Below are 25,592 nucleotides of genomic sequence, written 5' to 3' on the forward strand. Positions count from 1 at the left end.
TTTTTTTTTTTTTTGTTTGAAGATGAAAATGGAGTCTCACGATAAAATTTCAAATTAAAAAAAAAATATTACTATAATAGAAACAATAATTGAAGGTCCAGTCAAATTTTGATTTTTGACAAAATTGCGGCTTCCCACAACGAGTGAATAAAATTACACTTCAAAGGGCCTTAAAAACTTATTAGATTAAAAGGAAATCAGAGGATCGGTTGAATTATGTATGAATGGTACAAGGCCTTCAAAGAGGGTCGATAAATCGTTGATGGATAACCTTCAACTGATAAAAATATTGAAAAAAATGAAGGATATGATTCTTGAAAATCCTCAAGAAGAATCGTGTTAGAGAGATGGCAAGAGAGCTCGACCTGCGAGTTCATTCGAATAATTTTTGGGTATAAACGTGTTCTTGCTCAACTCGACCCGATAAAGCTAATTTTTTTTTCTCTTTCAACATGTTTCATCGTGCGAATTCCGATCCCGCATTCATGTATATAATTAACATTATAACTAGTCAACAAATAGCAGGACGGAGGGGATATAAACGAGCAGAAACCAAAAATAATACGCCAAGCCGCTCAAAAATGAAGGTGATGCTCATTATTTTTTTCGATATTCGTGAGTTGGTGCATTATGATTTTTTTTCCGTACTGAGGCGTTTGGGTGAGCATATCCATCGAAATTATGGATGTTACACGATGAATGTGTGGCATCGCATCGAGCCACGATGGTGACCAAATTTAAAGCCAAAAAAGCAATGAATACTATCGATCAACCAGATTTGCCTTCGTGTGTTTTTTTCTTGTTCTCCAAACTGAAATTGCCGCTCCAGAGAACTCGTTTTCAGTCAATCGAAGAGATAAAACTAAATTTCCTGAAGGAGCTAAATGGCATCCCAAAAAGTGCTTATGAAAATTGCTTAGAAGACTGGAAAAATCGTTAGCATAAGTGTATTACATCTGTTGGGGATTACTTTGAAGGCGACAAAGTAAATGTTAATGAATAATTAAATATTTTGCGTTTTATTTCCAATTTTTAGAAAATTTTTTGTCACAATGTATTAAGAGAATGTAGATAGATCGTAAAATTTGTTGTTTGTGATATATGAAATTTCCGCTTATTTATTATTTATTTGTGTCTTCAAAAACCACTCCTTTCTCTTATTGCCTTATGTTCTCTACTACATTCAAGTTTTGTGGCTTAGTTAGTGATTGATGCTTATGGTTTCTTGTCTAGCAACCGTTTGTGTGTGTGGTAATAGTCCAATTCCTTTTCTATGTGACATAAAATAAAGAACATTTGTATCAAGCTCGGAGAATTAACTTTCTCTTAAATTATCCTTTACATTTTTACTTTACCACTTTAAACTATTTCAAAGACAGAAAAAATATTAATGAAAATAGAAATAAATTATTTCGATTTAATATAGGTTTTATTGATTCACTATACGAGAATCGCTTTATTAAGTACATACATTTTATTTACTACCCACATAAGTTTATGTGATTAGCAAGCAGGACGACAGGGGTGCCTAAAACTTCCAATCGCTTTTGTTATTATTTCTTCGAATAATGACTCCATTATAAGTATAAGTATAATATATACAAAACTTGTATATTTGCTAAGGATTTTTCCTTTGCCTGCGTGTGGAAAATTTCTGAATAGCGCCAATGGATATCTACAAGTGTGTGTTAGAAAATTATTGCCGAAATCGAATCATAAAATGAAACTTAATACTCAGTCCAATAATATGCTGTGAAGACAGCTTGAACAAAAATTAAAGACGCCCACGACCAAGGGGAGTGAGATGGCAAAACTTAAACAAAGAAAAGGAAATAATGAAAAACAAATCAACCCACATGTACGCAAACAAACAAATATCAGAGAGTTCGGTTGATGGCAGCAGTTCTGCTAGCCAAGTTATGAATACATATCTACATATACATATCTACTTACATATACGAATATGGCAACCGACACAACGAATACTCAGAGGTCGATTACGCGGCTCACACACGTACTTGTATGAAAACCAAAACAATGAAATCACGTGTACGGAGAATTTTTTCAAACGAGCACAATAAGCAAGACCAAATGCACTATTTCCAGGCATGAGTATGCCACAGTGTTTGAGAGCACCACTGGAATGCTATGTGGTGAAAAAGTGTAAAACTATTGAACAGTCAAGAATGGAAACGCACTGATTAGAACAGCGCAACAATAACAAAGAACGCAACAACAAAGTGAAATGTTAATTAAAATGAAAAGCGAAATATAGAAATATATACATATAGAAATGAAAGGAAAAGGAGATAAAATAAATATGATAAATAATATTAATTTATCAGCTTACACTATGTAATATGGTATGTAAATGTTTGTGTGCGTGAGTAGAACATGAACTTAGCGATAAATATTACAAAGGCGCTGGAGGTTTGTCAAATGATAATAACGTGCCTGTTTTGAAAGAGGAGAAAAGAAAATACTCTACATGTACATATCGTTATCTGAAATGCAAAATAACGTATCGTCAAAAAATTCGAAATTTAATGTCTTATTGATTACGCTACATTACTTCAAATTACATACATAATATTACATATGTTCAACATTTTCAGGCTCTGCACTGAGATATAAACCAGTTTTAAACAATATTACATTTTTTTTCGCTCTTGTTCCAATATTATTTCGTGTTTCATTCACGCCACTCTAAATTTCCAAAAATGTTGTTATGTTATTTTGCATTTTAGTTGTGTATGTATATAAATTGGAGCTGCAAAGATTGTAGATGTGTGTGCATACTAGGGTGAAATTTTCTTATTATTAGACACCTCTAAGAGCACTTTTTGTAGAAGGTTCATCAATCCATTTAATTGTGGTATTGGATATCTTCCTCTCTCTCTCTACTTCTCCCGGCATGTACTTCGCCGAATACAAGCAGAGGTGGAGTGTTTTTGCCATTCGGACGACATGACCTAGCCAACGTAGCCGCTGTCTCTTAATTCGCTGAACGATGTCAATGTCGGCGTATATCTCGTACAGCTCATTGTTCAATCATATAGCAGGACGGGGATAACTTACAGCATATAGTCTTTCTTCGTCGAGAGAGGATTCTCCTTTCAACTGCCTACTGAGTCCGACGCTGAATCCTTAATATATTTGCGGTTATCGTCATCCCAAAAGTAGTCTCTCATCCGAGGCTGTTTTGTCCTATTCATTGGGTTTTTTTACCTAGCGGATCCCAAACCCCGCATACAACTCTGGGGAGGGATGTTTCGCTTTTTCACTTTATCTTGCCTTCAAACAATTGATTTTGGATGTTCCCGTTACAATTAAGAGCTCATGCTTGTCCATACTTTTTTAGAAGTGTCTATTTGTCAGAGTATCAAATGGAAAAATTATTCGTTTTTTTACCCACCCTTATGTATATAAATATATAATATATATATTTACATATATGTCTTGAATATATACCATGTATGATGTATGTGCATGTGTCTTTTGGGGGTGTTAACGCATACGCATAGTATACATAGATACAGTTATACATATGTACAAACCTTTGTACACAAAATGTTACGAAAACCAAATTGCAAACTGGCGAGAAATATGAAAATGTCAAAATAACAAAATGCAAAAAGTCGCGAAAACGAAAGCGAATCGTAAATATGGCTATATGGATGTCACTACTATGAATGAAATGATTGGAAGATGTGAACAAAAAGCGTGAGGCGACGCACTGACGAATGCGTCTACAACGACGACTACGAACCACCACCAACACATCGAACGAAAGCAGCGACTACTAAGAACGCTTTTCACTTGCACATTTACGTTTCAGTGTTTGAAAGACAACGCGTTCGACAACACGAATAAAGCGGAGCAGCAAAATCAAAGCCTAACAATACTGAGCTAAATTTTCAAAATAACTTAACTTTTTTTTCGAAAAATTCTCTATCTCTCTACTTATCCCGCTATCTGGTTAATGACATAGTTCGACATAGCGTTTATTATCCAATTTTAACAAAAAGCTTTTGTCGCATTTTCTCCCCGATCTCACAAAACGGTGCTAATTCAAACGTAACGGTTATGCTAACACAACATAGTGATGCAATAAAAGCAATAATAACAAACCGATAAAGTGTGGCGAAAAATTAACTGAAACAAAAGTGACTCACCACTCTTGTGTAAAAATTCGAAAGTGAAGTATTGTGAATTTCAAAATTCAAATATTTTAAAAAACGGTCGCTAAGTGTAAGCGCTGTGAACCACAAATACAATTTAACAAACGCAAACACATACACACAGGCGCACACAATTATTTAAATTGTTTACGCGGTTGGTCGGTCAAACATATTGGGTTTTCGAAATGTTGTGGTTTGAAAAATTGAAATTTTGGATTTCAAAAATATTGTGGTTTGAAAAATTAAAAATTTTTGTTGCGAAATTTTAGCAAACACATAAATTTTTGTGATGAAAATGAAATAAGGAAATTTTCAAAATTATTTACCTAATAATTTTGATGAATTTTAGCTAGAATTTGACAGCGCAGGGCAGGTGTGCCGGCCGCTAATAGTTTGCTGTTTGTTTTTGGCAGCGGCGGCGTTTAAGTGGTTTTATACTACAAACAGTTAGCCGGTGAAATAAGGCTGAAATGTAGATGCGCATATAGCATTGTTAGCGCTTATATACCAATATATAAATGTATATAAGGAAATATGCACGTTTTTGAACTTAATAGTGCGCGCACGTAACTTTCAAATCAAGTATAGATGCATATACATGTGTACATATAAAGACGTCATCTAAAATGTAAAACAACGTATCATCAAAATAATTGAAATTGAGTTGTTTATTGCTTACGATTCACTATGAAAACTTATGAAAAGTGATATTGCGTTATTTTGCATTTTAGTTGAGCATATATAGGTACATATGCATATATATTGCAGCTGAAATTCCTTTTCTGCTTTTCCATTGCTTTCTTTCTCAACGGCGGAAAACTTCATAATTGATAGATTGCAAAACAAAGAATATACATATATGCATATGTATATAATAAGAATAAAAGCAAAATTAGTGTATTCAGCAGAAATTAGAGCACGTCCTTCGTCACGTAATAACGTCATCCGCCCCTGCGTGGCTTCGTGGCATGCCACCTTCATAGCGGCATCGCAACCATCGTGCGACCATGCTGACAATAGCCAACGCAGCATCACCGCACATACATCAACGCCGCTCTAGCCACTGTTGTGAGACGCTATAGCCTCCTTCTTTTTCAGTTTACCGTTGGGTGGCCTTCTCTGCATGCCATTCAATGAACTCTTGCCGCACACACGAGTTCGCCATTGCAAAAGTTCTGCTGCATTGATTACTTGCATATAACGCAAATATATATATATATATATATACATATATATATAAATATACATGTTATATACTAGCGTGTATTGTTTCAACGGCGTTGGTGTCTTGTTTTTAGCTCAATATTTCTTAATATCAATGCGCTTGTTATTCAACAGCGTGCAGCGGACAAGTGTTTAAATGCACATATATATGTACAACCAACGTAATAATGTGATTAAATAGTAATTATAAGAAAATAAAAAAGTTTTTAAAAATTTCTAATTTTTCTCTTTATGGGACAAATTAAATCTTAAAGACTCAAAAATCTTGGCTTACTGTTGCATATAATAATAATAATCACTAATATTTAAACCGGGCTTGCTAAAAGAGTATTGCGTATTTTAATACAAATCTTTCTAAATAGGTTCCTGTGCCAAGCATGCTAGCGCAGATTTCAGCAGATTTTAGTTTTTTTTTTACGGCTTATTTTTGAGCGTCATTTGCAAGACATTTGGGTCGTTTTTACTTCACATTCATAAACTCACATCTTGTCAGCAGTAATGATGCGTTGGATGTATGTGGCACCTCCAACGGGATTACCAGACAACTCCTGTTCCATTTTAATTAGACTTTGGAAATCATCTTAATGTAAAAGAATCTGAGCAGCCAGAGAGAAAAAATGGAGAAATTTCATTAAATCCAGCAAATTATTAAAGAGTTGTTGTTCTTGTGGTATATTCACAGAATTGGTGAAAGACTTTATTGCAACCTCTGCATAACGGAACATTTCTATATATAGTAAGTGTCAGCCCAATATGATTCTCGGATGTCGCTTGGATTTTCAAATAAGAAAAAAAACTTTTCGTAGAAAGCGACTTAAAGTGGGCCTCTTGTTATTGAGTGCAGAGATATTAAATATTTAATTAAAAAATCATTACACTGAATTTCTTTTTCCTTTTTTTTTTTTAAGTTTTAGTATAAACAAAACGGTCAAGTCATCGAAAAAATATTTTGTTGTAATCGATTGCACTCATAAGTTTCCCTTTCTCTATTTAAGAACCTGCTCATTAATGGAAAGTACAGATATAGAAATTTATATGTATAGCATTTAGCTACCATGCAAAGTTAGTTATAAAAATTTCGCACTTTTATGTAAAACCCTTTTGAGGGGTTAGGTGGGTTTCAGAGGTACAAAAGGAAAACCAAGTTTACAATTTTTTTTAACATAAATAGTCATACATTTCAAAAATATAATTAAGCATTTCAAAGATACATATTTGAACAAAGACTCCTGAAATTTTTATATAAAAATGTTGAAAACTTAGCCGTTGAGACCTCATCTTCCCGGGCGTCTCACAAAAAAATGTATCATGAAGTGGACAGCATAACTTATTTTTGGTTTCATCTTCAGATTTTGAACAAAAAATCTCATTATTTGCTAAATTTACGCCGTTTATTGGACTAAAAAAATAAATTGTAATGAAAAAAAAAATTTCACTCAGTAAGTAGATAATGTTATTTTAAAGATGTGTACGCAATTCAAACTGAATCGGTCCATAACATTTCGAGAAATCGCATCCATCGCACAAGTTATCATGACTGTATCACCGAAGCTATTGCTCGGATTAACTTGACATTGACTTGATTTAGGACAATATTCTAGTGGTGTTATATAATTTAATAACACCCGTAACTTTTTTTTAAATTTTCAAACTTCCTAGCCCCTTATTTGACACGTTATCTCCACTAACAAGGTTGACAAGGTTTATTGTCTAAATCAACTCTATAATCTCTAAATATAGTATTATATTTTCATTCAAATTGACCGATCAAAATTAAGATCAAGATATATATAAATCCTCGAATATAAAGTTTTTTCGTGTTTATTTTCATATGTACAATGCTTATTGATATTTCTTTAATAACAAAAATGGGAAGAACAAATTTATTTTGCTTTGCTTTGTTTCAAGATTTTTCTTGCATTTAGTAGCAATATATTAGAGTTATAGGAAGAGATCAGCATTACATATACTTGTATTTATTTACTATAGACATGTATACATTTTTAATTTCTTGAATTTTTTGATTTCAAATGTTTAGTAGTTGCAAACAAATCACATTCGAAGTATTTCTATTAATATAAAGCAAAAATTTTTAAATTTCTTCACCACTAAGGTGCTGGTGGCCGATAAGTGCTAGAATTACTGGGTCAACAGCCGCATATTCTCAGAAATTAAATGTGGCTACAAAACAGCAATCACTACTGCCAACAATATTTGTGAGAAAACAGTGGCGGTTCTTGGAATATACAATTTTATTATGCCGCTTTCTTATGTCACTGCAGGCCCCAATTACTTTAGGGGGCGAACATACTTAAACACACGCATCTTTGCATGTATATGTGTAGGTGAGAGCAACAAGAATACAATGATTTATATTCAATTAATTGTAGTGCGAATTGAGTTCTTCGTATTATAGGTTCTGCAACTATTACAAGGCTATAAGAACTGAAGTCATCAAATGCTTTCATACATATTTGCATAACAATATACATACACAAACATAGCTGTATATATATATACTATATACTCATATACGCCTACGATTTTCGATTTCGCGGTATTTTTTGTGCATTCGTATCGTATTTGCGTTTGTGGGTATGTGTAGTACGTTTACTCTACGTCTTCAAAGCGCCTTTACTAAATTTATTTCATATAAACACACAGAAGTTCACGGTTTTATTAGTGAAAGATTCACAGCGACTGGCTATTAAAATAAGCTGAGTGCCACGCCGCGGCTTAATAACCGTCCATTTCAGCCGAAAAGAAGAAACATTGCAATGAAAACAAACAATTAGCTAAGCAACAAAAAAAAAAACAAAAACAAAAGTGACCGCAAATAAGCAGCGTAAATTCGTTTATGCTAAACGTATTCAAATATACAAAATCGAAAACATTTATATATACACACATACATACATGCAAACATTTGTAGGTGTGTAAAGAGCTAACTGTGATTTGTTGTGTAAGGTGTGTACGAAGCAGCGCAAAACACTCAATGTGAGTCATCGTTTTCGCCGCTTTACCTGCACCTATCCGATTGAATTCCAGCACATCCACCCCTGCTACCCAACGCTCCTTATTCGATTGTACCGTTTAATTTAGTTCAGTGCAGTTCTCGATCAGCGTTTTGCTTGCCGGCTGTATTGCATTCATTCAACCCAGGTACTTGTAGTTGTCCAACCAGCTCACCACCAACCGAGTCTACACACAGGCGAAATGGATCATCGAGCTATTGCCAGTCAAGTGCGAGGTGAGTCGTTTGACTGCGTCGCTTTAAATGTATACATGCATGTCGTTATACTTAGCGGTTTGTTAGTGCACTCATTAAGTATATGCGCGTGGGGAATACAGGACGTATGAGTGACATATTATTACAAATATCTACGCTTGCATACATTTTGTCCTATATAAGCACGTATTTGCTATTATTAATTATTTGTTTCAAACAGCTGTGCTTCTGTTGTTTACTATTTTGGATTTTACGTTTGGTTTCCTAGTGCTATACTTGTTGTGTTTATGTTTGCTTGGGTACAATTTTTCTTGAGACTTATATACAGAGTTATGTAAACAGGTTTTCTTTTAACTAGGATTTGCATATTTTCCGCTCCATAATATCTATTATAAGTTAAACAATTGTATAAATAGAAATTTATCAACAACAGTTTTAGGAGTAATTATGATAGATTTATATCAAACGATTTGTATTTTATGGATTACTCAAAATTAATAAATATTTGCTTGTAACAATATATTTTGTACTCTTGGAAATAGTTCAAGGGGTGGTATACAGTTAGAAGGCTAAAAGAAAGTGATTTTTCCTGAATTTTTTCTGGGAAAACTTTTAAATTTATTGATTCAAAAATGTTTGCACTTATATTAAAAACTATCTAACTGTATTTTATGACTTAACATTAGTAAAAATATTTATTTGGAAAGAAACTACAGCTGATCTCCGCAAGCTCCCATGGAAAATTTTTAGAAAAATGCGTTTAAAGTTTGGCCTTGTACTTCCAAGCACTCTAAAACGTATTTTTAAATTTGCGTGTAACTTCGAAAAAATTTAAATAATAAATTCTTCTTCTGGATTGGCGTAGTCACCGCTTACGCGATTATAGCTGAGTTAACAACTGCGCGCCAGTCGTTTCTTCTTTTTAATAAATAAATGTATATTAAGAAAATAAAATAAAAAATCGGTATTTTGAAAATTCTAATTTTTAAATTTTAAACTGTATAAAAGTATACATTAGTGCCTAAAATTATAAACGATGCCCAAAGTTTTAAAAAATAATTGACAAATTTGAAAAATATTTAAATGAATTTTAAAGGAAAAAGTTCGGGTATGTAGCCCATTCAATTTCAGTTTATTATTGTGCACGCTTGAATTTTCTTAAAAAGAATTTTTTGTTGATGACTTATTTAGAATACAATATAATATAATGATAAATATAAATATAACGAACATAATTAAGACAACGAGAATTCTTCTGTATTTATCTTCCGCTGTCCTCATGTTATGGAAAACAATCTAATTGTTTTGTTTATTACTGTTCATTGTTGAAACCGTTTCCAAAACAAGTTTTTAGTTCTATTGATTTCTAATGACGACAAGTGTCCCATAATTATTATTATAAAATTTATTAACATCTATTTTAAAAGATAAATAATGATTACCAATCAATTTACATTATCGACAAACGGCTTAGTAAGATTATCGTCAAAGCTTTGCTTTACAGCATGCGTATTTCGATGTTTAACGCCGGGCAGCGGCAAATATTTTCAAATCGTTATGCTCAAATTTTCACCAATCGTAATAGCAGTGAGCATCTGTGACCTTAATAAATGCGAAAAAGTGGGCGTTACCGTCTACTAATAGATAAATAAGCTTAATGTACATACATATATCCTAAGCCTCTAAAACTACAATAACCAGATTTGCGCAGACAAATGTTCATAAAAACTCACACCAATATGTATTAACGGAGTCGAATTGTAACCCAACCTAATCCCGATATAACGCTACTATCAAAAACTACTAAAACACCATAAATCAATAACTAAATTTGCCAGAGATATTAAAATTTACACTGAGATGGTATGAGAGAGCTTTACCGGAGCCGGTGCCGAAATTGAACAATGGACGTGGACAGCCCTCCTTTAGTTGAAATCACACATCTTGAGACTACTTCTTATATAGCACAATTTTCATTTGATTCTACCACATTCCAATATGCAATTCAAGAAGTAATTACCATAACCAGATAACCATATGACCAAAAATGGTTCAAATTGAACCAAAACTCTTCCGCCTGACTTTATACCGTATTTATTGGCAAATATGTGAATTATATTAAAGAAATTGAGGCAACGTGTTTTTCTAATAATAAATAAAATCGGTTGAAAACTTTGCCTACACCCCATATAACCAACAATCTGTATGTTCCTGAAAGTATTATCCTGACTTTAATACTGGCACGTTGCAATAGTACATATGAAATATTCGATTATACCCTAACTTAGGCAGGCCTTACTTGCTATTTTTAATTTTATCCAACAACATTTTAGGTGCGAAATAATGAAAGCCAAATGAGCTTTAAGCACATATCAATTTATATGAGTTTCCCAAAAGTTAAATAAAGTAAATGCGGAAAAAGAGCAAGAAGAATGTGCTGAAAGCGTGCACGACTAATAAGCTGCCAGTTTTCAAAGCGCTTAGCTGCAGTATATATGTATCTACATTAGTTTATATTCTGTCATTATGCTTATCATTGTATATGAATTTTCCCTTTTTCTCATAGATATGTAGACATGTTTTTTTCTTTGGTGCGGAATTTCTATATATCTGTGAACATATGTATGTATTTTCGAATTATTGAATTTATTGAATTGAAATCGTATATCTTATTACTTGTCAGCAACAGCTTTGTGCAAAGTGCAAAACGCCTTACAGTCAAAAAATGTGTAAGCACTGTCTTATATACATATCTTATATCGTAGGAGTACACATGTATATTTGCCCATATGGACATGGATATAAACGTGATATAAATATCAAGCAAAATTATCAAACTACAACGCAGAGATAATATTTGTTATCGGATATATCTGTGATAACTTTTATCGCTCCCACTGAATTAAGTACGAACGGTATAAAAGGAATCACCAAAAGCAACAACCAATCCCGTTTTGTCAGAATCAATTTATACCACAACACAAATTGAGCAAACCATTTACATACCAAGAATGTGTAATTAAGCCGCAGGGATGTCAATAAAATCATATTTTCGACTGGAGATATCGATTGAAAGCATGTTATATTATTCTTCATATATTTGTATGTATTGTATATTGTATTTTTATGAAAGATACTCAGAAAATCTCATTCTTCATACCACGGTATTTATTAGAGGTTTACTGCGTTTGTAGAGTAGGAAATTTATGTAAATTAAAATGTTTCTACTCGCTTCCGCTATTATATTTCTTGTCATAACTTGTGACCATCAGTTGAACTGCTCAATTTTTACATTGTTCTAAAGTAGCGGGCTTCCATTAGTATTTTTACAATGTTCAGTGTGACCAGTTCCGATGTAATTTCAGCATATTATCACGAATATTGCTTCAGTGTATTAGACATTCTTGAGTATGTGTAATAAACCACATCTTATCGGTATGCACATTGGTGTACCGGTCTTTCATGTAACAAATGTACATACTATATAGACAAAGAAAACATAGCAAAAGACCAAGGGAGGCAAAATCTGTGATAAATCAAACTTCTCCAGAGGGCCTACATTTCACCGTTAGAACAGTTGTCTGAACAGTGACTTTGATTATTATTTATAAGCATTAAGAAAATATATAATTGATCAATAAAAATTATAACCGAATTATCAAAATATTTAATGAATTTGCAAACATGTACAGTTTTTGGCTTATCTTCTGGTTTACGCAGTTCTAGATATATCCATATTTACTTGCAAAGGAAAACTAAGAGATCTATCAAATATGATAACCATATAATCAGAGAAATTAATTGATACCTAACTATTTGTAATTTTCCGCTATTCTTCTGAAATACGCAAATATTATAAGATATTCTATCGACAGTGTGAAAATGGATGAAATCGGAAAGTAACCTCGTTCACTCCCCATATAACGGTACTGTTCAAAACTACCAAAAGTACTATAAATCCGTACCTGAAAATGCCAGAGACATTAAATTTTACCTACAAAATGGTACGAGAGGACTTTATGTAAGCCGATGTGAAAATTGGGCGATCGGCGTGATCGGGTGAATTCCTATATCTTGAGACCTGCTCGACCCATTTCAACCATATTTGGTACGTGACATTTTTCTAACATTTTTATATTACTGTGAGAAAATGGGCGAAATTTCACGAAATTCACGCTCGCTTTCACGATTATTTCACTATAGGCTTTATAGTTCAAGAACCAATCAATGAAACGAAATAAAACAAGCTATTAAAAGCTCCTATGTCAAGAAAGGCAGTAATTTTGTACTGTTTGTGTGTAGTAACTCTTCAATTACATTTATCATTACTTCGTATATGGCAGTTTCGGTTCATCCACCCTTTATATACAGGTATGAATGCTGCACATTCGATAAGGTTTCTCCAAGGATTCATCTTATGTGTAAGTCCATTAGCCTTTTTATAATACTCATTATGAAGAGGGTGAGGCTTATAGGTGTAAAGTATTTGACGCTATTATGTGGTCTCCTGGCCAGTTTACTAAGGTACACCACGTTGCCTCTTTTCCAGCTTATTCGTATGTAAGTAAGATAGTAGGTTGGACTTGTAATATACATATAGTTATTATCAACTCTAATGATCTTTCATTTCACCAATAATTACATATATATATATAACATATTACATTCAGTTGCTTGCACAAAACACACAAGTTTATTAATTCATGAAAAATCATAAACACGTAAATATATGCTTATTAATAGGTACATATATCATATACATATATGTATATACTTATACTGGTAAAGAGTTGCATTCGCATCGCGATTTCTGCAAACGCATGAAAGTTACGAACTGTGATTTTCTAATTAACGCTGTTTGCAACAAACTTTTATTACGAAACAGGTGTGTTAAAAATTGCGGTAATTACAAATTGCAAAATTGCGTACATGTGTCCAACTTTGAAAATTGCTAACGCACACAATGTTACCCGCCAAAAGCAACAGTGGAAAAGTGTTCGCCGAATGAAAGCTCAGCCTCGCGGTCTGATGGTCAGAAAGTTTTGCAAATGCTTGTCCTGCTGCAAATGTACATATGTATGTAAATGATATATGTGGGTGGGTGTGTGTGCACACGGTATTTCAGTATAGTTTTGCGCAAACGCATTGCTATTTCTGATAATATGAGTTGAATGAATGCCTGCACACAAACTTTAGCAACAGTTGGCAAATTGCTACGACGCTGGGCGAAAAATAAACTTGTAATTAACGGATCCAATTAAGTGGTGACACAAAGTTGAATTCAATTCAAAAATTATCTGTTTAGGTGTTCTCATATGATAATAAGCAGAATATGATTATGCAGTGATACAAAGATAATCTCATAATTTATGAAAATCATATTGCTCTGGTAGGACTTGACTTTTACTGAGAGGTTAATATATATCAACCATACAGGATTGTTAAGTAATTGCAAGGCAGTGCTTCACAAAAATGTTGATGACTTTATGTTAACTTAAATCAACGCCGTCCTACAAGTGAAATGGACAGGACAAGGACTAAGATGAGTAGGTCGTTTCCTACATTGGCTATATAAAGGAGCGAAAACTCGGTGTGGTATTCGTGGTGGGAGAGAGACTCCGTCGATGAGTGCTAGCACTCACCCCGGTGGATGAATATCTAGTTACAATCCACATCAAAGCTAAGTTCTTCAACAACTTCTTCCGACGAATGAGAAGGACGATATGACCAAAGATGTCTTCTATAAGCGCTTGGAGATTCCAGCCTAAAAAAATGCATTAAGCTAGCTTCAACCAGATCGATCATGTTGTGATAGACGGAAGACACGTCTCCAGTGTTTTCGACATGAGTACACTCTGAGGTCCTAAAATTTACTCGGACCATTATGTTGGAAGATAACACATATCAAGAAACACAAGGAAGATTTGACGTCAGAAAGCTGCAATCACAGCAGACAGACGAATGATCATCATCAACTCGTTATAAGTGAACTGTAGGACGGGATTTGAAATTCCTTACAGTGGAGAGAAAACAGTCTGCCTACCTCGTAACGTAACAATCGACCACAACACGTGCGCAATAGAATAGATACCGAGAGCTAGAGAGAATAATCAAGACGAAGAAGCGGGTTGAAATCCCGGTGATAAAGTTTTTCCAGCACATGAAGGAATTGCCCGGTCTTTCATCTTCGCAAGCTGCAAGAGTATACAATGTTAGGTTAAGCACTTCCTTACTTATTTAATATAAAGTTTTACCAGCGCCTGGGGTAATTTCCAGAGCTTTGCTATTTTCTGTATAAGTGTACTTAAGTAAAATCAGTCAACTATGCGATCAGATTGATAAAAAATTTAAATAATTTTTCTTTTACAATTTTGGTGAAGCAAAAGCTGAAACCATTATTAAAATAAATGACTTTACTGTACTTTTCTGTACCACACCTTGCGCCGGCTTTTATCAGAACTTTTAAAACGCAATATAATAAAGCTAAAACAGCAAATCTCTGAACCAATGCGCTCAATTCACGTTCAGCGAAACAGTCTACCTGTTTATATAACAGTAWAACGCTTCGCCAAATCACCGGTTGGCAATATAAACTGAAACTGCATAGAACTTTTAATGCCATCACTTGCAGTTTACAAAAATGAAAACTTTCGCTTATTTCTGCAAATAGAATGCAATCGTAATTTGTTTAAGCAAAAGCATTCAGATTTGCTGCCACTGCTTTTGCTGGCGCTGTTGTTTTTGTTGCTGCTGCTGCCAGTTGTGCTGCAGGTAAGAGAGCAGTTTGCGTCGCCAATTTGAGCTACTTTAGAAGTATTTATGACTGCAGTGCCAAACACGCTTCCTTCTTAGCGATAAGGGTACAATTTCATTTGCAGCGCAAATAACGAAAGTTTTATTAGATTTCACAAAAAAAAAAAAAAAAAAAAAAAAAAAAAAAAAAAAAAAAAAAAAAAAAAAAAAAAAAAAAAATGCGAAAAAAATGTAAAAAAGTGCAATGGAAATAAAGTAGAGTGCAAAAAGTTGGATAGTGAATTTGAATACTCGTATATGTGGCCGGGAATATTTTGCGATTTTTTTAAATGGCTATTATGATAAAATGTTGATATTAAAAAAAACAGAAATTGGAATATTCGATCATAAAGTGGTTAAATTTTGCAACACCTCTAGAATATTGTCCTAAATTTTCAAGCTGATCCGAATAATAGTTTCGGTAACACAGCCTTGACTACTTCTGCGCTCAAGGCTAGTTCGGTTAAGTGCGCCGTCTTTAAATGCGTTTTTCACGAATGCACCAAATGGCCAAAAAGATTAGTAAATTTGTTGGTTTTTATTCAGTGACTATCTAATCACATCCTTAAATCAAGAGAGCAAATAATAGATGTCAAAAAAGTCTTGCGGTATTTTTTTATTGAATTTTCAATTGTTTTTAAATCTTTTTTGATGACTCATGCCCAGCTCTTGACCGATGCTACGGCTGCTACTATGCCGGTTTTGAAGTCAGTTGCCAAGATTTCTCGAGAACCACTTAACCGATCTTCATGAAATGTTTCACACGTCTTTGAGTTGCAATTCCTAAAGACTTGGATGAAAGATTTTTTACATTGAAAACAAAATGTCGTAAAATTTTCACTGAATTTTCAACACAAAAACCCTATTTTCAGTTTTTTCCTTCGTCCAAGTTCTAAGTTAAGTTTTTAACTAAAACACGTATTTTTTTACTTCTGGTGATCCTTTAAGGAGTTATCCTACCAACACGGGCGCACACTTTTATATTTCTGTTGAAAAATGCTTGTTTTTTACCCGACGAAAACCATTTAACCCCATAATGTAAGGTATTATAGCAGGATATATTCACGTAAATATGCCGAACGCATTCTTCTTATTCAAGCAATATTAATTTGAATTTGGTATCACCAGGTCATCAATATTATTAATATTTATTGAGGAGAATAATTCATTCCCCGCCATCTTTGAATTACTTTAGTCATTAACTCTTTATTATGTAAGTATTATAGTGTTTATTAGAGTAGACCTTATTAACCAAGTTGAACTCTTTTTTTGTCAGTAAACACCGCTTGAGGATTCTTGTTTTGCCCAAAAAAAATTGTTCTAATATTTATTTTATAGTTTCTCTAAAAAATTGTTATATACCCAAATTTCACAAACAATATTAAAAATTTTTAGAAATCCCTTAAAAAGTTAACAGCGAAAAGTACATGTGCCACACAATACACACGTGAATGTCACAGTAGAATTGATCGGAAGGAACATAAGCTGGAGCTTTCCAAGTGTGCACACTAACCCAGATCGTTACACTCGTAAATAAGTATTAAGAGCCATGCACGTAAATTGTGAAATTTCTTAGCAGGAAAATTATTTTAGTTTTGTAACTATAATTGGTACCGTAAAATTAGGTTAAGCCTAAAAAACAACAAGCACTAACTCAAAGGATCTCGCATTTTGCGCGCTGTCACACGAAATTCTCGCTGACTCATTGATAGAAAATATAATTAAAATGCTAAAGTTTCATCGATTTGGCATTTATACGTGTATCATATGCAAATATTTGTAAACACACACGAATCACGTACACATTTAAATGAAAACAAGTAAGGAAAGGCTAAGTTTGGGTGCATTCAAGCATTTTATATTCTTGCAACTTGGAAGAATTAAAGCTATGGTGTAAGACGTCAACCAGCGGATCGAAATCCAAGCAATTATACTTACATATACTACTTATAACCGACCGACATATTTGGCATAATTTTTGCTAATAAAACGAAAATTATTATAGTATTTAGTATATGTAAATATGTAATATAAGGGAGTTAAGGTAGTATCGAGCCGTTTTTATATATTTTGGCTAATACCACATACTATTAACACAAAAAATGTTCTCTGGGTTTTGTATGGAGTAAAGTCAGCCGGATATTCGAAAATCTTGAAATTAGTTGTGTTTGGGCTAAATCAAGTTTTACACCAATTTCATCTATTTTAAGCACAAAGACACACTGCTATTATCAATATGCAACGCCTAGACCAGTTTTGGTCCTTTGCGATACCGGATAGAGTTCAGCTGCTAGGTCCATGAGGAGTAGTCATCGTTTAGAATGCCTGCGCTTGATCCGAATTTGTACAGACTCTGCGGCGTCACTACCGATACCTCCACGAATGTATCATACCATAGGGTCCCAGTCTTAGTTTTGCCAATGCGGGACAAGTGCACCAGATATGCTTCATTATTTCCCTGTTGCCTTGATCTAGACATTTTCTGCAGTCTTCTCGATCTGTCAGCCCTATTCTTCTGGCGTGAGTTGCCACCAGACAGTGATCTGTTAGTATTCCGATCATATGCCTACAGTCTCTTCTAGTGCCAATAGGAATTTTGTGTACTTCCGATCTAACGTTTTGCAAATTACTTCTCGTTCCAACCCGTTTCGATTTTCTTTACCATGCTTCAATCCAGATACCATGGTTGCCGATATGCGAAACAAAAAATAACAGGATAACATTATATGCCAAATTAGGTTGAAATTAGCCAAGCAGGTGCCGACATATGAGTTCTTACATAAATGTGGACGTTGCCTCGTATATTGTCCCAAATTCGAATGGATTTTTACATATCATATCGGATGAAAAATGTAGTGATTCTTTTTACACAAATGTAATTTTCAAAAGCTACCCCTATTATAATAATAATCTTGCATCATCCCTGCTCAAGTGCCAAGCTATAGTGGTCCGATATCAGTGCTTCCGACAAATCTAAAGCATCTTGGGAAAGGTTCGTGACCAAAATTTCATATAGATATCTCAAAACCTAAGGTAAAAGTCCCTTATACTCTAAATCGACTCAGCTCGTCGTTCTGAACAAACTTCGTGGCAATCTTAATATACCTTTTTGACTGCTTAAATATTGCAATATGTTGCACTGATCAATTCTTCATATACAAATTTACCATTTGTCGGCCACATGATTGTATTTGAACTTCGATTGTAACATACTCCTGACACAGACATGTTGACACAAATGTTGCAACACCGTGTCATGAACGTAGAACGTGTGGAAAGTATGAGTAGCAACTTTTCCTGACGACGCAACATTGATTTCCCACTTTGATATTCGTTATTTATTGTGATTGGAAAGTTAACAAGGAGAAGCTGCCATAAACGTAGACATATTGGCAGTGAGTGGCAGTAGCCGAAATTGCATGTAAAGTATTTGAAGAAGATACTTTTGATTATAGAGAGTATCAACGTTAGAACAATTTTACAACAAACCTTTTAACTGTCATCTGAAGAATTTTCGTACATTTGTCGTATGCCGCATTGCAATTGTATATATGTATTTACAGGTATGGACCCTTTGTATTGAAATAAAAAACGTTTATCTATTCATTGAGTTTATCAGAGATACGCTTTAATTTGAAAATTATTAACATTTATTTCTTGAAAACATAAAAACAATATCAATATCCTAACCAGAATGTGAGACTTTGGTATATGTAAGTTACTATATAATGTTATGTCCCCCATTTCTGAATACTTCTTGGATTACTCCATGGATATTAAGTACAGAACCTCATCAAAATTTTTGAAGATTTTCCAATTTTTGTTCTCCTTAAATTTTCTATTGTGTTGACGACTCAAATAAAGATCGCTTCCTTTCGTTTATCAACAATAATTAGTCCGACACAATTGTGTCTAATGGTTTTTGGTATACCTATGCTTATCGGCTTGCTTTTGGGGATGACGTACAATTGTTTTTTTGTCTGTCAAAGCACGTGCTTCCAACTTGTCACTACTAAATCATCATGCAATTACGTTTCAGGGGTGAGGAATGGGTTTTCTGTTTCCCAAAAAAGTATGTCAGGATTACGATATCCCACAGTCAGCTTCTGAGGCTTTATCGGAGGTATGTACAAGCCTACAAGAGATTTTTTTATAATATCATTATGAAAACAAATTTGCTGAAATGCTGATTGTAAAGATTTTTGCATATAAAAGCTTCGAAAGATATCCTTTTTGTGTATTCTGATGAAAGGAAAAAATGTTTAATTGATTTTGTATTTGACGGAAAAAATAATTTATCATTCAACTCAAAATCCTTAAACTAGATTCCACCAAATCCGAGTGTGCTATATTATTGACATTACAGCCAGTACAAGATATTCAAATATTTCGGCTCGCTTTTAGTGTTGGTTTCTTTTTTTATCGCCTTGGTATAATAAAAAGCGTTTAACGGTTTGTTATTTCATTTATTTGTTTTTTAGTATGACAGTAATCTTGTTGACAACACTGCTCTTCACTTCTCTGAATTGCATCTGCGCATGGGGATGTGTTAACGTCAATGTAATATAACACTGACCTCGCGTCGCAGCACCAACCTCGCATTGACAATCCGCAAACAAAACTGACATACTTACACATTTATATAGTTATGTGGTAAATTCCCCCATTTATAACGTCTACATTTCAGTCAAAGAAAAATAATATTCGTAGTTATATAATGAGAGTTTACAAGTTGCTTCAGGCGAAACCCACACAAACACTAGATCACATACATTTTTATCTTCCTGTCAAAGCTGACGACAGTGATGCTCATTTACAAGCCCCACTCACACAAATAAACATACACACAAGCACTTAAGTGCGATAAAAAATCGTAAGAAGCTCTCTGTCGATATATAAAAATTTACTATTCCACAAATGTGTTTGCGGTAAAATGCTGGGCTCGTATTCACACAGTCGCAATGTGTACATTTTTTTTTATATAAAACAAAATTACAAATCGCTGACGCAATACAAACATATGTATATATAGGTAAGTCTTGAGGCTTCGTTTAAATGTCATGTAGACTTTATGACTTTGTCAGTGCGCCGTAAAGATTTTACAATTATGAATATGAATGTACATATGTTTTGCTAAGAAAGAGTGGACATTTTGTTAAATAAAGGCGGAAATAAAAAGCACAAACGCCCTTGACCTACTGACGTTTGATATGATACCCATGCATTATACCTAATAAAAAGTAGAAATAATAAAGAAAATGTGAAAGTAAACAAAAGTCAAGAAAGGTAAGATACGTGTAGATCAAAGCAAAGTGTGGCTCAAGGAAGCAAAAATCTTTACAATGTAAACATACAGTTTCGAGTTGAGTGCAAAGTAATAGCTAAGAATTAAGTAAGCAATATATAAAGTGACAACGGTGCGTATACGTAACCTTGCAGAAAATTGTTTGCCTCAAAGACTTACAACTTTCAGTTTCACTTAAGCGTGTCAAGTTATAATCGGAAAGTTTAGAACTTATTACAAAGGTAATAAATTAACTGATCAATTGAAAAGTCTCCGACCTGGCACATAGATGGTGCTGCTAGAATTAAATCCATTAGTAAACCTTAAACTTATAAATATTATATGACAATGTTTAGATCATTAGTTTGCTAATTATACATTATACAACCGCAAAATATACTTAATTATTTACCAATATTTCAATAGTCGCAACTGTAATCCCCACCAGATATGCGAACGTTCGTTCCTCAAAACACTTTTCATGAACACCTTTTTTAATGGCCTTCATCTCCTTCAGCGAATTTTGTTTTATCTCTTCAATCGACTGAAAACGGATTTCATGGAGCGGCAATTTCAGTTTGGGGTATAAGAAAAAACCACGGGTCTAAATCTGGTGAATAAGGTGGTTGATCGATGATATTAATTGCGATTAAGGTTTAAATTCAGTCAGAATCGCTAGATGCGATGCTGCGTTATCATGGTGTAAAATACATGAATCATTTTTCCACAATTCCGACCGTTTTAGACGGATGTTCTCACGTAAACGTGTCCATATGGCCAAATATAACTTTTTACTGACCATCTATCACTTCGAAAGAAATTCGTGATGCACCAAACCACAAAAATCGAAAAGCTAATGAGCATCATCGTGATTTTTGGGCGACGATGGCGAAGTTTTTTTTGGGTTTCGGTTCTTTTTTTCTCCTCCATTCCGATAATTATTTACTCGTTTGCATACCATACTCATATCAAATCAAATTTCTACACTAGAATACCCGCTCCTCTAAGATTGCCATAAATCAGTTTATTTCAATACACATATTGCATTCCACTTCTCTTGATCATGGTTGTTAATGACCTTCTGGAAAAGTTTGTCATGGAAAATTTTTAAATACAGTGTATGAATAGCTTAGCATCCTAAGATTTCAAGCGGAAATGGTAGCAGTAGATCAGCTGCTCCAGAACGGTAGCCATCTAACTTAACCTAACTTATTGTAATTTTTTTGAAGCAAAATTTACGATAACCTTGTTATATGACAATTTAAAGTTCAAATTTACCTTATACAATATATCACGCAAAAACCACAAGTGTGTCATATATTGATGCATCGTATCCATAGGTGGTGTGAATAAACTATAAACTTTAATTATCGCCACTCTCCTTTCACCACATTTTCCACCACAGACACTTTTAATTCGCTTTGCTATGAACGATTTTTATTGCATCCGTCTTATGGTTATGCATTAGCTGTGAGTTAATTATGTGCGAATATACCTGTGTACACAAGGTCGAGGTCATCACAAATATAACAACAAACACAGCAGACAAAGTTTGCGCTTGCAACTGCTTGGTACGAGCACAACTAACTTCTAGTTTGTTAAAATCCTGCCAAGTAAACAGTTCATTCGTGTATGTAGTTGATTACTTACCGTTAGGTTTTCTACATACACAAGTATGTACACATGTATTTATATATGTATTTATGGGTGTGCTGGCCGTTGATCGATTTGTTTGTTGTCTGTCAATGTGTGAACGTGTAGCTATTAATTGTTGCATTGTCTGGCGCAGAGACACTTATGTACATACACATATATTTGAGTATATTTTAGTGCATACATTTCCAAACCAAGCGTGGGCTGTAAAGGACGGAAATTGATGTTTTGTGTAATTTCAAATTTGTATTAAAGAAATAATTTGATTCAAAGTTTAAGAATAATTTATTAAAATTTTTTTTTTTGCTTCTTTTTCTTCTTAATTGGCGTAGACACCACTTACGCGATTATAGCCGTGTTAACAACAGCGCGCGTCATTTCTTCTTTTCGCTACGTGGCGCCAATTGAATCTTCCAAGCGTAGCCAAGTCCTTCTCCACCTGGTCCTTCCAACGGATTGGAGGTCTTCTCTTCCTCCGCGTTCGAACAACATCACCTAGCCAGCGTAGCCGCTGTCTTTTAATTCGCTGAACTATGTCAATGTCGTCATATATCTCAGTTCATCGTTCCATCGAATGCGATATTCGCCGTGGCCAACGCGCAAAGAACCATAAATTTTTCGCAGAACTTTTCTCTCGAAAACTCGTAATGTCGACTCATCAGTTGTTGACATCGTCCAAGCCTCTTCACCATATAGCAGAACGAGAATTGTGAGTGACTTATAGAGTTTAGTTTTTGTTTGTCGAAATAGGACTTTGCTTCTCAATTGCCTACTCAGTCCGAAGTAGCACCTGTTGGCAATAGTTTTCCTGCGTTGGATTTCCAGGCTGACATTGTTGGTGGTGTTTACGCTGGTTCCAAGATAGACGAAATTAGTCTGGAGAAAGCAGAACTAATGGCGCGGATGTTGAGGACGATGATATCAATATCGCCTTGTCTGAAACTTCGTTTGGTTTCGGACGGCTCGGAGATCGGAGATACTAAAAGACTTTTTCGACTACCCTATATATGTGCTTTGTACACTCTCCGTTTTTTAAACACTTCTTGGTAAAACTAATATACCCTGCTCGGGGTATCATAATTTTATATATCTTAAGTGATATCATTTTGGTTACATTTATCAACTATTTCTCTTTAAATTTCACATGTTACCCCTGAAATATGTGAATATTTTCAATGAAACAGTGGAATCCACTTTCTGATGGGCTCCTCAAAAACCGGAAAAGAGGCAACTAAACTTTACGTCAGTATTACGTTCAAAATTAAGGCCTAACTTGGAAAATGTTTGCCTGGGAGCAAGAAAAAATAATTGAATATTTGGTTTTGATCCAAATTACAGACTCCTTTTTCTTGATTATCTAGGGTTCTTCTAACCCTAAAAAGGTTGTTTTCTAAATATTTACTAGTATTCTATAGAATTTAGACTACCACAGTAGCTGGAGCTATTGTGTGTACCGCAAGTAGTCAATCTAGGACTATCTCTCTGCGAGCCAGATCTATATGAACTTTGTGAACGAATGTTTAGATGAATATCCAGATGCTAAATAAAAGTCGTATAATATTTTGATTATTGATGCTTAGTAAGTATCAGTAGCATATCATAAGAAAGAAGCAAGCTAACAATTATAACGATATTTTCCATTTGTTATTCCGATATTTTTTAATATATTTATTGTAACGTCTTTATATTCAATTTTATAAACTTAGTTTGAAATTATGTATTTTGGCAAAGCACAATTTCGGCTTTGGGTTTCTCTTTAGAGTATATAGTGAAAATTTCATACAAAAATTACCACTACATGCTCTGTACCCGCAGTTCCGGCCGTTCATACCCAAACAAATTAAAAGGCGGTATCCGAAATCGCCAAACGATAAACAGTGGGCAATCTGTGCTTATACGAAATGACTTAATTTGCATGCGCACTTAATTGTTGCTAGTAAAAGTTTTTATACTCTAAACAAATTGCGGTTTTATTGCCATAAATAACAGTAATAGCAAATTTAGTGTACTTACTAACTGAATATTTAAGCAGCGAATAATTCTTCGTTTGAGTAGGACTTTTGGCTGTGAGTTCAGTTTATATGCATCGTAAAACAGTACAAATTAGTTAGAAAGAGAATAAAAAAGGAAAATGTATTAGTTTAGGTTGCAACAAATAAATAGAAAAGTTTCCATACAAGTGCTTCAATCTAATTTCTATCATATTTGTTCGGAATTTTATCATTGCTTTAGCCAATAATTCATGCCAAATTTCGTGAGAATATCCTAACAAAGAAAAAGGTTTTCTGAACAGGAAATTATGCCAAAGAAAACGAATATATCAAACTGGTCAATGCCAAGACTTATTTGAAATTAGCCCACATAAAAACCTACTGTCGTTAACTGGTCTGAGGACGCGTTTGCCACAAATTCGGTACAACAGATGCAAGCGATTTCTTCAGTGGCGCTCGATCAACTGTCATGAAAGTATACTTTTTATAGAAGAACAAATTTTTCCTTTATGAAATTTTTGTAATAAGCAAAACGACAAAATCCACGCTAACACTTCCAAAGATGCAAAAAAAACATTCCAACAATTCTACATGGTCACCATCTGGCTGCTGTAATTAACGGTTCGGTTTATAGTCTCCTGTAAAGGCCTTACATCTCTCCCTTCTATGAAAAATGGATTAAATCTTGGAATAGGCATGTTCCAGCAGGACGTTTTAGAAGGCGTGGTAAGGCAGTTAAATCATAATATCATTGATCAATAGTATTGGGTCTTTCAGAAATATTCTACTCCAACACACAAGACAAAAACCACCCAGCAGTGGCTTAAAATAAATATTCCTGGTGCCATAGCTGCAAATAAATGGTCACCTTTAAGTCCAGATTTGAATCCATTGGACTACGATGTTAGTCGAAATTAGGGAACACCGTTAGAAAACTTAGAATTTCAAATCTTGTAAATTAGCTATGACCGAACATGAATATTGCAAAGAACTGTAGTTCCTCATACATTTTTGTATCTAAAAAAAACATTGTGAGTTACACCTTAATAAATACTAAAAAACTTTATTCTAATTTCTTATACACAAGTCTATGTCCTTGACCTTTAATCGGTTTAATCGGAAAGTAATTGCCTTATCCCTTTAACCTGCGACAAAACGCATTCGTCGTAAGTCAAATAAAGAATTGCGAAATAATGAAATGGCGAAAAATGCGTAGCGGAAAAATGTAATATGTAATG

At 34.0% G+C, this 25,592-nt stretch overlaps 1 protein-coding gene across 7 annotated transcripts in view; it reads left to right on the forward strand.

Annotated features, from left to right (window-relative positions):
- Nucleotides 1-25,592, forward strand: part of LOC108965318 (calcium-binding protein E63-1) — a 116,480-nt gene that overhangs the window by 55,073 nt on the left and 35,815 nt on the right. Inside the window, exons 1-2 of one of the 7 annotated variants that reach the window (XM_018927671.1) lie at nucleotides 3,856-4,251; nucleotides 8,070-8,655. The exons of 4 other annotated variants lie outside the window; for them this stretch is intronic. In XM_018927671.1, the coding sequence (XP_018783216.1) occupies nucleotides 8,622-8,655 (34 nt within the window). In that variant the 5' untranslated portion in view covers nucleotides 3,856-4,251; nucleotides 8,070-8,621. Of the gene's footprint in view, nucleotides 1-3,855; nucleotides 4,252-8,069; nucleotides 8,656-25,592 lie in introns of those variants that run through there. 2 more of the 7 variants (XM_018927689.1, XM_018927679.1) reach the window with 2 other exon arrangements.

This window comes from Bactrocera latifrons, unplaced genomic scaffold (genome assembly GCF_001853355.1).
Source record: "Bactrocera latifrons isolate USDA-ARS-PBARC rearing strain unplaced genomic scaffold, ASM185335v1 scaffold_1, whole genome shotgun sequence".
NCBI lineage: Eukaryota > Metazoa > Arthropoda > Insecta > Diptera > Tephritidae > Bactrocera > Bactrocera latifrons.